At 48.8% G+C, this 17,052-nt stretch overlaps 1 protein-coding gene across 2 annotated transcripts in view; it reads right to left on the minus strand.

Moving 5' to 3' along the window:
* LOC119172916 (protein sax-3-like) overlaps positions 1–17,052 on the minus strand; it is a 261,096-nt gene that overhangs the window by 137,207 nt on the left and 106,837 nt on the right. For both annotated transcript variants that reach the window (XM_075893779.1, XM_075893778.1), the window contains exon 2: positions 11,226–11,534. In XM_075893779.1, coding sequence (XP_075749894.1) covers positions 11,226–11,534 — 309 coding nt within the window. The remainder of the gene's footprint in view (positions 1–11,225; positions 11,535–17,052) is intronic.

Here is a 17,052-nt window from a genome sequence, read left to right on the forward strand (position 1 = left end):
TGGCGGGTCGTTCATCTTCAAGTATCTTCTTTAGCCTTCACTTTGATGCACGCATTTGCGTCCTCAGTGATCTCTTCTGGAAATCGTTGTTAATACGCACAACCAACGATATCGGGCACACGCAATTCTCCAAGTCGAATCAACATGTACCACGGCTTTAACTTCAGTCTGACTTTATGCAGGATGATGGCTCCAACTTACTTATCTCAGTGGTTACTAAAGCTTGTTTTTCATGCCGACCGCTGTGCTATTGCTTGAAGAAACGTACACGCCTGACAGTCCAGTACCACAGAGGAAAAAAAAAAGGCCATGCAGTGCGCAAAACACACGTTAATATTTATGTATAGAAGAGCTTTGTCCACAATAGCCAAGCACGACAGACCCGTGCGACGCGTTGCATGCGGTGTCAGCGCATTCGCGTCATTCAATTTCCAGTATATAAATGCTCGATGGTTCCGTTTGGTTAAAAGCGGCATAACTAGTTTGACAGGACTCAACGACCACACTATATATACTATACTATACAGAGCAGTAACAGGCGTGCTGATAAAGCCATCCTTGTCTAATCAATGAAAGAGCCTGTACAGAGAAATATACTACAGTATACAGTGGCCACTTGAGCCTTTCCGTGGCCGAGCAAGCAATGGTCCATACACCCGCCAGATGACGTACATATATGCTCGATTCAAATCGTTACTGAGCATATGTAGTTGCCGCCTCAGGAGGATCATCGAATTGAAAGTCTGACATTATTCTTTTCACAGGAATTTCTTTACTGCTGTGTACAATACATGCTGGTTGTATATGCTGTGCTGCAGAGGATGCTCAATGCGCTATCGCTAAAGCCGGTAAAATCTGCACAAAAAGTGTTGTCTGTCTACATTTCTTTATCTCCGTGGGTGCAAGCAACGCATTCATATGGTCTAGATGTGCCTGTATTCACTTCAATAAGTCATGGTTGTGTAGCCTAGTTCTAGAGAAACTTGAATTCGGAGCATAAAAGCGATGGTTGGAATCTTATCATCATAAGGAATTTTTTGCTTGTTTTATTTATTTATTCCGAAGACATTATCCGTCTGACCTGCCACTCGTAGCTCTGAAAGCAGCGCAGTAGCTCAGCTGTGGGGCCCTAGACGGGACTGTCCACTCTATACGTAAGTATGTTTCTCTATGGTGCCTATACTCGTTGTTAATGTCTCTGACGGGTCATCCGCGCCGACAGCGGAGGTTGTCCACCGCAGTTGTGTGTAGCGGTCACGGGTGCTCGGATGCTAAACCGGAGGTCACGGTTTCAATGCCGGCCGCGGCGGTCGTATTTTGGTAGAGGTCAAATGGTACAGGCCCGTGTGCTGTGTAATGTCAGCACTCGTTAAACATCACCAGATGGTCGAAATTTCTGGAGCCTTCCACGACGTCGCTCATAATTATATCGAGGTTTTGGGACCTAAACCCGAGATATTATTATATCAAGGTCATGATTGTGAGCTATGAAACGCATGCCGGCCCCGGCCGATAGTGAGCTCGATCGTCACCATCTCACACCGGCCGTGGCGCTCGCAAGAAAAAAAAAAAAACCTTTGAAGTAACGACCGCGTAGAGTGTATGTTGATCCAGCCTGCAGTTCAAGGCTGCTTTTACACCGTGTCGCTTATCAGTGTGTGGTTGGTTCGCGCGCATTGCCCCCCCCCCCCAATCTCGCTCGGTCGGTACCTACACCACCCGCCTCGGACGGGCTTTAATAGCGACCGTACACACACTTTTCTCGCTACGCTTTTGGAAACCTAAACATCGCATACGCGTTCTGACTTGGAATTTCAATTACGCGTCTGTCCTCGTCGTGAAATTGCGCTGATCGCAAGCAATGCCGTAAAAGGAAAACTGTCGTGCGCTTTGAGGTCGATTTCGCGCAAGAATGACGGTGCGTATCTGCAGTGGGTACATAAATCAAAAGCGCATGCGTGTCTGTGACAAAGACGCAGAGAACGATTTCGTTCCTCTCTGGACGTTCGAACAACAGGCGAGCATAAAAACCTAACAAACACTTCGTTTTTGCTATCCTCAGTTCTCTCACCGAGCGCGCATTCACTCTCCACCCGATTTCTCTCTGCCTTACAGCCCCATTGGTATTCGCCCTCAAAAAATAAATAAGATAAAAACAAGAGTGCGTAAGTGCGCGGAAGTAAACTGCATCGCAGTGAACCTGTAAGTTCAACGACCCCGACTTTATGTGTGCGCCAGATGGCGCTGATTTTACGTTCTTGGCGGAAACCGTATAAAGTCGCATATTAACGCTGCTTTCATTAACGCTGCTTATTATATTAACGCTGCTTATTAACGCTGCTTTCATGGTGAGACATATGAAGATGCACAAGACTGGCTGGACCAGTTCGAACGCTGCGCGAAGTACAACCAGTGGGCCACCCCAGAAGACAAGCTCGCGAATGTGTACTTCTACCTGAAAGACAACGCCCACACGTGGTACATTAACAGGGAAAGAAACATGGCTACGTGGGATGACTGCCGCAACCAGCTGATTGACACCTTCAGTAGTCTTGACAGAAAGGAGAATGCGCGACGTCTCTTGGAAGCTCGAATTCAAAAACCAAACGAGAGCGTCGCTATGTTCGCCGAGGACATGACCCGTCTTCTCGGCAGGGCGGATCCCGAGATGCCGGAAGACAGGAAGCTCCGGTATCTAATGCGAGGCGTGAAGGAGGAACTGTTTGCTGGGCTTGTGAGAAGACCGCCTTTGTTACGCCCGACGGACTTTATGAATTTCAGGTTGTTCCTTTCGGTTTGTGTTCGGCGCCAGCAACATTCCAGCGTCTCATGGACACGGTTCTCTCGAGACTTAAGTGGCAAACCTGCTTGGAACAATGAAAACATGATCGCCTATGCCAGCAGGACGCTGTCCCGAGCTGAAGCTAATTACACTACGACGGAAAAAGAATGTCTTGCAATGGTATGGGCAGTCCTGAAGTTTCGTCCTTGTTTGTACGGCCGCCCATTCACCGTTATCAGCGATCACCACTCTCTCTGTTGGTTAGTCAACTTGAAAGATCCGTCTGGCCGCCTTGCACGATGGAGTCTTCGGCTCCAAGAATTTGACTTCACTGTTGCCTACAAGTCGGCAAAACGACACACCGATGCCGACTGTCTTTCTCGGTCTCCTGTTGAGACGGCATCCCCGGACAACGACGATGACGACACGGCCTTTCTCGGAATTGTGGACACTGCCACCTTTTCTCAACAGCAGCGTGGCGATGCTGAGCTGCTACCACTTATAGATTACCTACAAGGGCGAGCGAATAGCGTTCCGAAGTTATTTGCGATAGGGCTGCCGTCGTACTGCTTGCGAAATGACGTTCTTTATAAGAGGAACTTTTCACCCACTGGCAGCAGCTACCTGCTCGTCGTTCCTTCTTCGCTTCGCCGTGAGGTACTGCAAGCCTGTTACGACGAACCTACCGCTGGTCACTTGGGTTACGCAAGAACATTGGCGAGGATAAGGCAGAACTATTACTGGCCAAGACTTGCTGAAGTTGTCAAAACTTACGTGCAGGCATGTCTAGATTGCCAGCGCCGCAAGCCACCATCCATCAAACCAGCTGGCCTGCTGCAGCCTGTTCGAGTGCCGGCGACACCGTTTGCACAAATTGGCATGGATTTCCTGGGCCCCTTCCCAAAGTCTGCCACTGGAAACAGGTGGATAATCGTCGCCACGGATTACCTGACCCGATACGCGGAGACAGGCGCTCTGCCACGGGCAACGGCAGCTGAAGCGGCGCAATTTTTCATCGAAGCCATCGTCTTAAGACACGTCGCCCCCGCAATAGTAATCACCGACAGAGGTACTGCGTTCATGGCCGAGCTTTTGAACACCATTTTCCGACTAAGTGGTACAGCTCACAGGAAGACAACGGCGTATCATCCCCAGACCAACGGGCTCACCGAACGCCTCAACAAGACCCTGGCTGACATGATAAGCATGTACGTAGATGTAGAGCACAAGAACTGGGACATCATTTTGCCCTACGTCACGTTCGCCTACAACACGGCTCATCAAGAGACCACTCGGAAGACACCCTTTAGTCTCCTCTACGAACGCGAGGTTACAACAACGTTAGACGCAATGCTCCCTCATGAAAATGATGGCAATGAGACAGACGCCCAAGAGTTTACCCAGCTAGCAGAAGAAGCCAGACAACTTGCCAGGTTGCGAATCACCAAACAGCAAGACGACGATGCCAAGTATTACAACCTCCGGCACAGACCCGTCATATACAACGTGGACGACAAAGTATGGGTCTGGACACCTGTTCGTCAGCGTGGGCTTTCCGAAAAGCTGTTGCGAAGATACTTCGGACCCTACAAGGTTCTACGACGCATTAGTGACGTCAACTACGAGGTTGTTCCGGATGGCGTGCAGTGTTCAAAGCGGCGCAGACATTCACCAGAAATTGTCCACGTGCTTCGGATGAAGCCTTACTTTCAGTGACTTACTGTGCAGTTTTGGTTTCGCCTTGCATCTCAAACGTTTAACATCGGGACGATGTTTTTTTAACGGGGGAATAATAACGCGCGTATGTGCCAGTGGTGAGGACAACGAAGGAGCGCAAGTGTCTTTGGCCGAGGGCAAAAGACGAAGAAGTCGTTGCAGTCTGTTTCCTGTGATCGATAAATCGTATTTATTTGAGGCGCTTTGTGTGCTCGTCAATCTCGCGTCGTCACAATATATCTGGCTGCCTGTTCGTACGTCGAGTGGACTTCGTGAAGGCCAGGCGATTTCTTGGAATTATCGCTTGACATAAAATTGCTGCGAGGCTCTACAGCTTTGACATTGGTGGGGCTGAAGTATCCTCACATTCGCAGCTGTAGTTTTTTGTTACATGCACTCTAAATGTGGTAACGGATAAACGTACTTTTGTGCACCTATGTAGCAAGGGTTACATTAGCTCAGAGTGCATACGATCCTAAATGGGTAACCTTTACTACCGGTGCACAAAATCACACTTCTCGGTTACCACGCTCGGAGTGAACATAATTGTATTTGGTACATATTGCACCTCGCCCTCAAGTGGCACTGTCCAAAACACTTTTTCATGCAACGTATACAATTTCAAGCAAGTTTCAAATAAAATTACCATGAAATTTCATCGGCGACGTAGCATTGAAGAAAACCATAAGGTCAGTAGTAACCCAGGCTAAATGTTTGAAGAGAAAAACAATGCAGGACGCGCGCGACATCGCGCAGAAACCGTTATTTCCGCGATTTATTGGCACTGGATAGCACGTTCTTAGAAAGACCATACGTTAGCTGCCAAAACATGCAGTGAAGAGGTGGGCAATGACACTCCGATAGAAACCGCGAGCGCCGGAGATGTAGAACAGCAACTATGCAGCGTACAGCGGGGAACGTTGTGATCGGCCCCTGTGTCTTGACCCCGCTTGGACGGGTGGAATGATTTCGACTTCGTCCTGCTTCCTGAATGTCCAGTAAGCGACAACACAGCGAATTTTTTAGGTCCGTCGGCTTGCCTCAAGCCCTTTGGTACCGCACAGCTCATGGATTACCTGAAAAGGGTTGTTTTGTTGTCGCTTACTGGACAATCAGGAAGCACGGCAAAGCCTAAATCCTTCCACCCGTCCAAGCGCCGTCAAGACACGGGGGCCGATCACCACAGGAACAAGATGCAATCTGGATAGATGCTGTATGCGTTCAGCACAGAGCCCCTGCGGTGACCTATTCACCTTTTCATAAACGCCTTTCCGGGCGCCACCATAGCCCTCCTTGGGCTGTGCTAATTGGCGCGTCCCCTCGAAAATACACTGACAACGCTGCGCCCTTAGCCTTCGTACTCCCCCGCATAGCCCATCATGGCGGTGTTTTTTTCATTCCTGTGAAAGGGTGTATACACACTGAACACCCCTTCATTATTAAAAGAACTATCTCAGCGTACAACACCAGAATAAGCGGAAGTGGTCACAACGGACGTTTTTCAAGCAATCCCAGAACTACCAGCGGGCGCGCTGAGCACTATGGAAAAAGTGTGTATGCTGAGCGAGGCGGCTGTTCCGGCGCGCACGCTGCTTCTTGGCGCACAAAACTGAAAGAACGTGCCGCCATCTGTTGGGGAAATATTAAATCCTGAACACTGGAGATGTCCTAACGCACCTGCACGTACCTCTACGCATGAAAGTGAAAATAATGACGCAGTCAGTGTCACCGGACGGATGAGCTGAGCGGCACGCGAGTTGATGCGTACTATACAGTATTCCGTGCTGATACATGCAGTCAGAACGTGCTATCGGGATGAATGTGAAATGGGGCATAGAGTTCATATTTATTCAAGAATTAAGTGTTCACTAGGCGCTATGGCATTTAATACCTTCGCGGTGTGATTAGGCCAGTAACGCCAAACTGCGGGAATGTGTAACAGAATGGTTAAATTTTTATTGACAATTCACGCATTGTAAAAAGAGAACAACAACAGTGAGTCCATTCTGAATGAGTTTAAACAAAGGAATGGAATTAGAATCCACTTGTGAGGTAGCTTGCTCGTATAATTTGTGGTTTCTTAATGTGTGATTCATTACTGTGAAGCATGTTTGCTGGCAGCATGTTCCGCATTCAACGAAACCGGTGTTGAATTTTGTGTGAATACTGTTCAACGAAAAAAAAAAGTGGCAGATCCCACGTACAGTTGGAATCGATGATATGCGAAGCATGAATGAGGAAGGGTGATGGGTCACTTTAAAATCAGTACCACATTAAGAGGCGGAGGTAAATTATGTCGTACATGACTTCCATGTCATGATAATCATAGTTGGACGTTTCATTTATCCTCGTCATCTATTAACGCCACCTGATACCAACTTTGGTATATATGGAGCTAGCGAAACGGCCGCAAGCTTGCAATGAGCGGAGCATGTAGTCATGTTTTACATGAAACGCATAATGCGATTATCAGGTTTAGACGTGTCATTTACCTTCGTCGTCTAGTCACTTCCCGTGATACCGAACTTCATACATGTGAAGCCAGCGCAACGGTGGCGAGCGTGTTATGAAGGTCCCAATATACTCCGACTCAACGCTGACGCACGCGCAGGCTGGGCGAAGCGACGCCACGCTAGCAGAACGCGAGCACTCTATAGTGTGACGCCAGGCGCGACCGGCGTGACCAGCGTCCGTCGGCGCGGCCCGGTGGCAACCGGTGCGAAATGCGGCATCCTGCATTTCGCACCGACGACGTTAGGCCGCGTTCACACTGATCATTCCGGGCGCCGAAAGTGCTCCGAATCCGGTTCGGCGGCGGAGAGATCCGGCGAAAAGGCCCTCTCCGCGCCGATCGCTCTCGGACCGATTTTTGCGGCGTCTGCCGCCGAATCGGTCACCGCGGACCAATAGGAGCGCTAGTCAAGGAATTTTGAAAAAATGGCGACCAAGCCCTACTCACTTGTTATGCTGCAGTGCACGTAACTGAATGTTGAAACCAACGGGAGTTTAACCTACTGTGTGCCTACTTCGCGTCCGTATTTCGTGGAAGAGGTGACCGAGCTTGCTGTTGGCGTGACCGAGCTTGTTGCGGTCTTGCAAAGCAAAACGAACCCACCAACGCCGCTGGCGTCGGTGGTCTTTCTGCTCTTCTTGCATTACAAGACAGCCACTTGCCAGCAAAGTAAGCAGTACTGTCTTTTCTTGCTTCTTGCGTACGAGAATTGTCGAAGTATACACCACTGGATAGCGTAGTAGCATTTGCGAGCCGCGACAACAACAGGGTGACAGTGCATCCATCCCGCGTTCGCCCCGTAGTAGATGGCATATTCGGCGGCGCGGGGCGCGTCCAGTGCGGACGACGCTGTGTTTCGGCGGCAGGGGAATTTCGGTCGCTGTAGAAAGCGGATGTTTCAGTGTGAACTAAGCATTACTTAGACAGCACCACATCTTCCACTCTTCGTGATGGAGGGACGCCTTGTGCGCTCAAACGCGCATGCGTCAAAGCAACGCAGCCTGCGAGTATATGGCATGCAGGTCCACAATGAAGGTCAATAGGCAGATCCACTGATCTCTACTAGGGGGATATCGGCCCCTGGCGTTGCATCGCCGGCGTGACGTGATATAAACGAACGCCGGGGCGCACGCACGCCGGCTCACGTCGAAGTGTACTGGTACCTTGAGTGTGGCGTGTGATAATGTTCTTACATGACACGCATCGCATGATTATGATGTTTACACCAGTCACATACTTTCGTCATCCATTCGCGTCCCGTAATACCGAATTCGGTTCATGAGAAGCCAGCGAAACGGCCACAAGCGCATTGTGAGCATGACATGTAGTCATGTTGTTACATGACACGCATCTAATGATTATCATGTTTGCACCAGTCACATATCTCGTCATCCATTCACGTCCCGTAATACCAAATTTGATATATGCAAAGCTAACGAAGCGGCCGCGAGCACATCATGAGTGTAGCATGTAGTCATGTTCTTACATGAGACGTATGTCATGATTTTGATGTTAGGGTCTGTTTCTTGTGTTCGCCATGCAGTCATGTCATACCACACCAGTTTTGCAACATGTCATGTGAAAAAAACAACCGCAAGAGCCTGATGATGAAGTGTAAGTCATGACATCCGTGACATACATATCATGATTTTCATTTTATGACCAGCCATTTACCCTGAATAGATAGATAGATAGATAGATAGATAGATAGATAGATAGATAGATAGATAGATAGATAGATAGGAACGCTCAAAGTCGCCGAAGTCTGCTAAGAGATGCTCCCCATTTAAAAAGTGCTTCTCTAAATTGTGATACGTATTGACGCTGGTGCGATGTTAGTGTTTAATGCAAGCTTTCGTATACTAGCTTATGCGCAGTCTCACCACATATTAGCCCCCTTTTTCGCAATACCGTCTCCCCTGCCTACACGCATGACTGCCTTTGCCTTAAACACTATTCAAAAGGTCTTTAGGTCAGCGCAGTGCGCATTAGTACACGATGAACTGTGTGCTATGTGAACTGTGCGTGCGATGAACTGTTGTACGAGATGAACCGTGCAGAGAGAGATAATAGGCTTTTTAAAGCACTGGCTCGGGTAGTCAGCCACAGCAGGCGATCCCACCGAACCAAGGCGACACCTCCTCGAATCTCTGCGCGACGATTCGCTGAGTCGAATTTAACATTAAATCATTTGAGCTTAAACAATACTAGAAAATCGTTCGTTTAAACACGAACTCTTTGAAGAAAGGCCTACTTATTCACCTATTTCATAACCGTTTACTTGTCCGGAAAAGCACTAACGTCCTAGTATCTGAAGCTACTAAAATGCTGATTAGTGAAACTTGCTAGCTTGCAAAATAGTTCGTGAATGATGCTGACTCGAATAATTAATACATTACTGACTGTTTAGTTAACCGGCGCTTATATGGGCATGTAGCGCCCCCTTTCTGAGATCAGCGTGAATGCTCGTGCTGGAAGGCAAATATACCCGCCCAATCCTCCTTCTATTACTAGCAGGGAACAGCACACATGGCGTCATCTGCAAACGAGGACCTTACCGACCCCCTCCCTCCTCTCCCACTACCAACCCATTCCACCATCCTGCCCTCTGTGCAATGCACCGTGGGCATACATAACTGATATTCTCCTGGCCTGCCCATCTTATCCTCCTCCCAGCGAGCCGGTGCCATGACAAACCTGAAACTACTGGGAGGCCTCGCTACTATCTTCAGACCCGGCGAGGCCGAAGATGGCTGCCTGCCGGGCTGCCAGTGACATGAACGTCTGATAGTTGTATAGGGCCACGCGGGGACCTACGGGTCTGGGAGGTCCTATATTCCGGTGCAATAAAGTTTTTAGGCGAAGCTTATTCTTTAAAGCGGCACCCGTTCGTAATTCGTCGTAGTACGTAACATGTCTTACGCTTTGAACTGCTAGGTGGTGCCGGTGGGAGATTTCTCCTGTGCGTTATTGAACAATAAAAAATTCGCAGCGTGCACTTTATCTAAGAGCCGAATTCTCCTGTCTCTCATTCCAAATTAGCAGCCATTGGCATGTACATTGAGCACTATCTGACAAGAAAGGGTTGCTACGTTATACTCGCTGGGCGTAACCTCCTCGGTTTTAGAAAGGTTTAGCGAGCGTTCGGCCGCAGTGCCATGAATACAGTGAACTAGTATATACCATGAACTCGAGGTTGTTAAAGGTGGCTAGTAGACAGAAAGCGCAAGTCGTAAGAAAGTGTGCGTGTGCCACCTTTCGTTGAGCCCTTGAAATGTCCGCTGGATGGCGGTGCTTCTATATGCGGAATATATGATGAAAAGATGCGAGATGGTGGTACTTAGAGTGTTGACTAGATGGACGAACGGACACACAGACAGATGCATGGACGGACGCACGGATGGCTGCACGGAGGGATGGACGTTTGGATGGACGCAGGGCGGATGCATGGACGAGCACATGGACGGACGCAGGGGCGGATGGATGGATGAACGCAGGGAAGAACGCGCGGATGGACGTGCTGACGCACGAACAGACGCGCGCATGGGCGGACGCATGGGTGCACGGATGGTCACACTTACGGACGCACGGCCGGACGGAAGCAAGAGTGAATGTACGGACGGATGCTTCACCCAGTCTCCATCATTCACCTCGTGGATATGCTGCCATTCTTTTTTCGACTCGACTCAGCAGAATGCTACAACCAGCGACACCCCATAAAGAAATAATAATAAAAAACAGCAGTTCGTTCAAACGCTTACTGTATATACTCGAATCCCATCTTGTCACGTTGTCCCCATCCGGAAGCTCACCCAAGGGATCGTGTCAGAAAATTGGGCGAGTGACAAGCACGATGCAATGAACTGTGAAAGAAGCTTTAGCTAATAGCTCAAAAAACAGAATAGAAAGCACTCATTCAAAGCTCCGGAGCAGGTTAAAATGCTTTCGTCTAGATGTCTCTTGGGGACAGAGGCGTAGCAAGGGGGCGACACACCGGGCACGTGCCCCCCCCCCCCCCCTGAATTCGTTTTCGCCATGGCATATAGACCAAAAATGGCCGTTTTAAGGGGGTACCTCTCCCGAAATCAAGAGGGTACCCCCCCCCCCCCCACTGCAAAAAAAAAAACAACATTTCTGGCTACGCGCCTGCTTGAGCAGGACCCGGGGACACAGGTCTATGCATTCTTTTTCGTGCACTTTTCTTGGTCCACTCACCGGCGAGCTCGACGCTGGCGTTTCGCGATCGTGCCGTGCCCAGCGAGTTGGTGGCCGTACACCAGTAGAGTCCGGTGTCCTGTTCCCGGCGGCTGTGCTGCACTTGCAGAAAGAAGAGCTGTCCTTCTGGAAGGACCATGCGCGTAGCCGAGTCGCGCACGCTCTTGCCGTCGTGGAACCACGCGATCCGTGGAGGAGGCTCGCCGTCTGTGCCGCACCTCAGCGTCACCGGCTCGTGCTTGCGGACCACCACGTCCACCGGCTGCTCCGTGATGCGTGGCGGGCGGCCTCCTCCTTTCTGGATGGACGCTGCATGAGCAAAACAGGAGCATGAATAGGCAACTTTTGGAGCGCTTTAGAATATTGATAATAATAATAATATTAATATATTATTATTATTATTATTATTATTATTATTATTATTATTATTATTATTATTATTATTATTATTATTATTATTATTATTATTATTATCATTATTATTATTATTATTATTGAAGAACAAATACGTTGCATAGGTAACTAAAATCTGGAAAACTGCGGAAATGAGTCGGCTTTCCTATGATGAATATATCGACTCTCCTTTGAAATCTTTTTTTTTTCCATTTTCGTCACTTCACAATTCCTAGCGACACAGCTTTCGATAGCTAACCGAAGGATATTTCTCTCGCATTTAAATTATGCGCAAATCGGAAGAACAATAACAAAATAACAAGGGCGAAATATTGATGCCCCGTATTTCCTGCCCGTACGTCGAGCGTGTTCATAGCGGCGCCTTTCCGGACGGTTATTCCCGTGAAGTTTTGCCCAAGGCAAAACTTCACTTCGACTCTTCTTGCCTTCTATTCTGCACCGGAGGCGAACGCTGAAAGAGGGCGGCCAGACTGCACAGCATCATCCCCGTAGACGAGGGTGGCTTAGCGGAGAAAGTCATAAGCTGGAATGCTGCGCAATCTACGATGCGGGATTCGACGCATTCAGTCGCAATAAAGAGCACATAGCGAACACGGGGCAAGCGCAAGTGCTCCCACCAATTCGCGAAACGTTATTTGCTGACTCTCATTGAAAAGCGCAATTTTACCGCGAGGCAACCCCAGCTTCCTCGTAAGCGCCACGAATAGTGTTTTTTTTTTTTTACAGAAGCGTCGCCATCGCTGCAGGTGTGGCATCCACCAAAATGCAAGTGCGAGCAGTTGCCTCCTGTTTCTGCAGGTATTGCCACGATGACGCCGTAGAGTATGTACCTGATGGGAATGGAACCTGCGCGCAATATCCGGTGGCTCGGGACTCACTCGGATCTTCGGGAACTCCGGATGTGCCTCGTTGGTCGGCAATATCGAAAGCGGACCGCCGTGAACTTCAACGGTGCTTGCGCCAAAGTGACGAGACTGCTCCGCTGCGCATTTTTTTCTCTTAGGTTGGAATCGTCTGTTATCTCACTTTTCAGCTCGCTTGAGCCCTTACATCCTCGCTCCTCACCCTTCAGTCATGCGCGCGACATTTCTGGCAAACAACTTTTGGCGTGCTGTCGACGGTATAGTGCTGCAGGTGCTCTATCAATTCGGTTGCTTGGAAAAACCGAGAACCGATGCTCGAGTTCGGTAGCACTCAATTTTGTAAGACTTCTCAGATCACGTCGTCGTGCTAATAGAAAATGAATAAGCAGAAAAGAGGCAGTTTTTGTAAGCCCGGCCACCATCCGCAGGGAAAGAAATTGATTGATATGTGGGGTTTAACGTTCCAAAACCACCATATTATTATGAGAGACGCCGCAGTGCAGGGCTCCGGAAATTTTGACGACCTGAAGTTCATAAAACATGCACGAAAATCTGAGCACACGGGCCTACAGCATTTTTGCCTCCATTGGAAATGCAGCCACCGCAGCCGGGATTCGATCCCGCGACCTGCGGGGCAGCAGCCGAGTACATTAGCCACTAGACCACCACGGTGGGGCACCCGGTAAGAAAGGCTCTGCTCATGGAGAAATTAATATATTACACACCAGATGCACATTCAGAATGCTTTGTTTTCCTCGAATTAATTACGAAATAACTTGCTGACGCCAGGAGCGTCACCTGCTGACGTCACCATCGCGTTTCATCTCACGATTTCTGTTGTCCTACTTGTCATCATGAAGGAAGAGATTGAACTCGTGACCATTGGTTCAGCTGCCGAGCTCCACAACTGCTACGCCACCGCGGCTGACTACATACCTGTGTTTTAGTACAGAATAAGTGAACTTCTTTTTTTTTGTTGGCGTGCAAGCAAAATGCAGGCTTGTAAGTAAAGGAAGAGAAGGATAAATAGGGGTGGCAATGGCGCTGACTAATACGTCAGCCTCCTTACTCTGACTTGGAGCGCCAGTGGTAAGAGGACCGCGATGCGTCTCTAACAAGGAAACGGCCAGCTCAACCCTTTGATGACGCGAAACCGGGGTTGGGAGTCCCCGCGAGGGGTGAGCCTGATCCATTTATGTTCACTTGAGGACTCGCCTTACCCGCCGAGCCAGCGACTTTCCTCTTTGAAGCAAGCGAAGGACCGACTGACAGGAAACAGCCCCCCACCACTGTCTCTCTCTCCTTCTCATTGTTCGTTCACGAATTAGTGCGCAAACTAGCCCGGGGCCACCGGAGAAGCCTCAGCGATTTTGATCCGTACACTGTCAACTATAGTGTACAGTGTGTGCAACGCTTTAAAGAAATGTAGTAGCTCAGCACTTCTCGCGAAAAGCGGTGCACAGACGCTCGCCGAGCAGGACCATGGCACGAGAAACTATAGCCAATTAGGAACGCATATGTGCTTTGCAGTGGAGCCACGCAGAAGACTATGGGGAGGCGAGGTAGTGACGAACGGGTGAGAACGTCCGCGAAGACCGCTATAAGAAAATGGGCCTATAGCGACCGAAGAAGGCGCAACCGATGTTCGACAGATGCGACCTCGATCTGTACGTTTTGAAATGCGAAGGTGAAGTGGTGAATGCTGAACGAACTTTGGGCCCCGAGGGCACATGTAATGAAGAGAATCTGCTTGTTAAACTGTGTATTTCCTTTAGAGTTCCAATCGATAGCGCTATGCGTACTTTGGGTTGTTCAGTTTTATTTTTCCTCTTTTCGTTCGTTTCTCCTTTTCGTACAGAGCTTCAATGAGAAACTACGCACTTATGAGTGCCAGTGCTGCTGTCGATAAGTTCAGCGGGGTTAAGCTCAATGGAATGTGAACAACACGAAGGATTGACCCGTACGAAATAGGAGCATCAAATAATATTGAAATAATACCTCTTCTTTTTTTTTCAGAAACATAAAAAGAGACTCCTTTATGCGATTCCTACCCCCCCCCCCCCCATTTTGTTAAGATTAAACAGATGAACGCGCAGTAACCGTACAAATTCTCGAAAAAGATACGCCTGAGTGAAGGTGCCATGACATAATATATTTTGTGCAATCCCGATAATGCTGAGCCACGAAGACAGCCTGCATCACGATCATAGTATGCCATACCTGCAGCAATGTAACTTGGTTACACGCCGGCATCGTCTTAAGACTTGAACGCACACCCTTCATGTAACTAAAAAGACGTGAATGCCGAGTTCATCTTCAAGACACTCGATAGCATAATCGATAAATCGTGTTGCTATGTCTTAAGCTTATGCATCGTCCACGATTATATGCTGCTTATTACACGTGAGAAGAAAACCGTGAAACGCGTCCTCTTGAGTTCCGTTCAAGATTAGAAGGGCATGCACCTGTCACTGAGGATTTCTACGGTGCTACAGAGTCCTTGCTGTGTTGAGATCGCTCCTTTGCGTGATACAAACACACTGTTAAACAGAATGGCAGCTCCGTCAGCTCGAAGCACGCGACAAGTTCTGGACACTTTGGAATCGGCCAGCGGCGGCCTGCATTAAAAATCATAGATTCATGTCGATTTTGTTAACGATGGCCGCTCAGGGACTGAAGAACGACCTAGTTCTCAGTTGTTATCGTCCATGCACGTGCGATGAACGTTGTCATAAATGCGCTCAATTGTTCCCATACACCTTCTTTCTTTCCTCATTCTCTTATCGCGCCATTTGCTTCCCCCTAATGCAGAGTAGCAAACCACGGTCAAATTTATTAAGTTCTCTGCCTTTGCCGTATCTCTCTCTCTCTCGCTCTCTGCAGAGTTTCAGTACTGCATCATACGGCTGCGCCTTATCTATTATGTATGAGTTAATCCGATGTACGCGTATCTGCAAGACAATTTAACTTTTACAATGTCGCAGTGCTCCGAAAGTCTCTTGGCGCGTCGTTCACTTCGCGGCAAGGCAGCGCCTTTCTTCTTCGCTCATCCGAAAAGCAGAACGACAAAGAAAAAATGACCGCTTAATCCCTGGCACATGCACGCTACATGGACCCCGTTGAGCGCCGTTCTTGGAGGGATACTCAGCTGGACCGATGCTGTGTTTAGACATTTCACTCTGGTGGTGAAAGCTTTTGTCTACCACCTTGAAGATTTTTGGTTCCAACAAGATGAGCGTGCGCAAAGCCAGAGCGGGAGACACGAAGAAGACTTGTGGTATGCCCGTGTTCATCCTAATGGGTTCTTGTAGAAGACGGCGCGTGTGTGCATTCGTGTGCTTGTGCGGCTGAATGGCAGCCTCTCGAACAGAGACAGAGTGAAGTGCAAATTAACGCTGACACAGCGCCCGCTTCTATACCTACACAATATACACACGCAATGCGGAGAGGTTATCCGTTGAAGTGAAATTGGATGTGTCAGAGGGACATTAGATGCGCCCCGTAGCCGCAATACGCGTATCCCAGGGTTCAAATGACGACCACCGCGTGGAAATGCAGGCAGCGAAAGCAATTAGAACGTGGTTACTGCACGGAGCAGTATTTTATCTGTCTATTGCAGGTGCACAGTGCGCGAAAACGTAGTACCATGACCTCTTCCTTTAGTACATCTAATTGCGAGAGCGTCGCGTGTGCACTCTCTGAATGGCTGTGTACCGTTTGATGACCCGGTCGTGCTTGCCTGCTCGCAGCCGATGGGTGAGTCGATTAACCACCCGCAAGTTTCATCCACCTCTGCGAGTGAGGGCTCACGCGTTAGTCGTCATTAGAGACATGTAACTCGCTTTACACGCTCCAATTAAAATGACTATCTCATTCACACTTGGTTCTAAGCTAGGTAACGAGGTTAGCGCTTCGAAATGGCGTGACATTTTCTGCCTACTTTCTTGCTGTTCCACTTCAAGGTTAAAACTCGCGAGGCATTTTTGTTGTTGGCACGCCGAAATTTCGACACTTTCATAGGAGTTGAGCATGTTGCCGTGGAAGGCATACGCGCTCGCCCTTATAATTGTTGCCTCTTTTGCCGACGGCGTCTAATTGATAGATATGTGGGGTTTTACGTCCCAAAACCACCATATGAATATGAGAGACGCCGTAGTGGAGGGCTCCGGAGATTTCGACCACCTGGGATTCTTTAACGTGCACCCGAATCTGAGCACACGGGCCTACAACATTTCCGCCTCCATCGGAAATGCAGCCGCCGCTGCCGGGATTCGAACCTGCGACCTGCGGGTCAGCAGCCGAGTACCTTAGCCACTAGAGCACCGTGGCGGGGCGTCGTATAAAGATATACAGTAGTGGTGTTATGTTCGTTCTTTTGAAACCTTTTGCGCGCAAGAAAACAATGTTTCAAACAAAGCGCGTAGCACGAGTACTCGTATAGTAGTGGTAAGAACTTGGTTTAATAAAACACCGTCCACCATTAATAGCAGTATTGAAACTTTATACCTTTCTTTGGAAAACATATCATGTCATCATCGGAAAAAAAAAAA

The sequence above is a fragment of the Rhipicephalus microplus genome, chromosome 4 (genome assembly GCF_043290135.1).
Source record: "Rhipicephalus microplus isolate Deutch F79 chromosome 4, USDA_Rmic, whole genome shotgun sequence".
Lineage (NCBI taxonomy): Eukaryota > Metazoa > Arthropoda > Arachnida > Ixodida > Ixodidae > Rhipicephalus > Rhipicephalus microplus.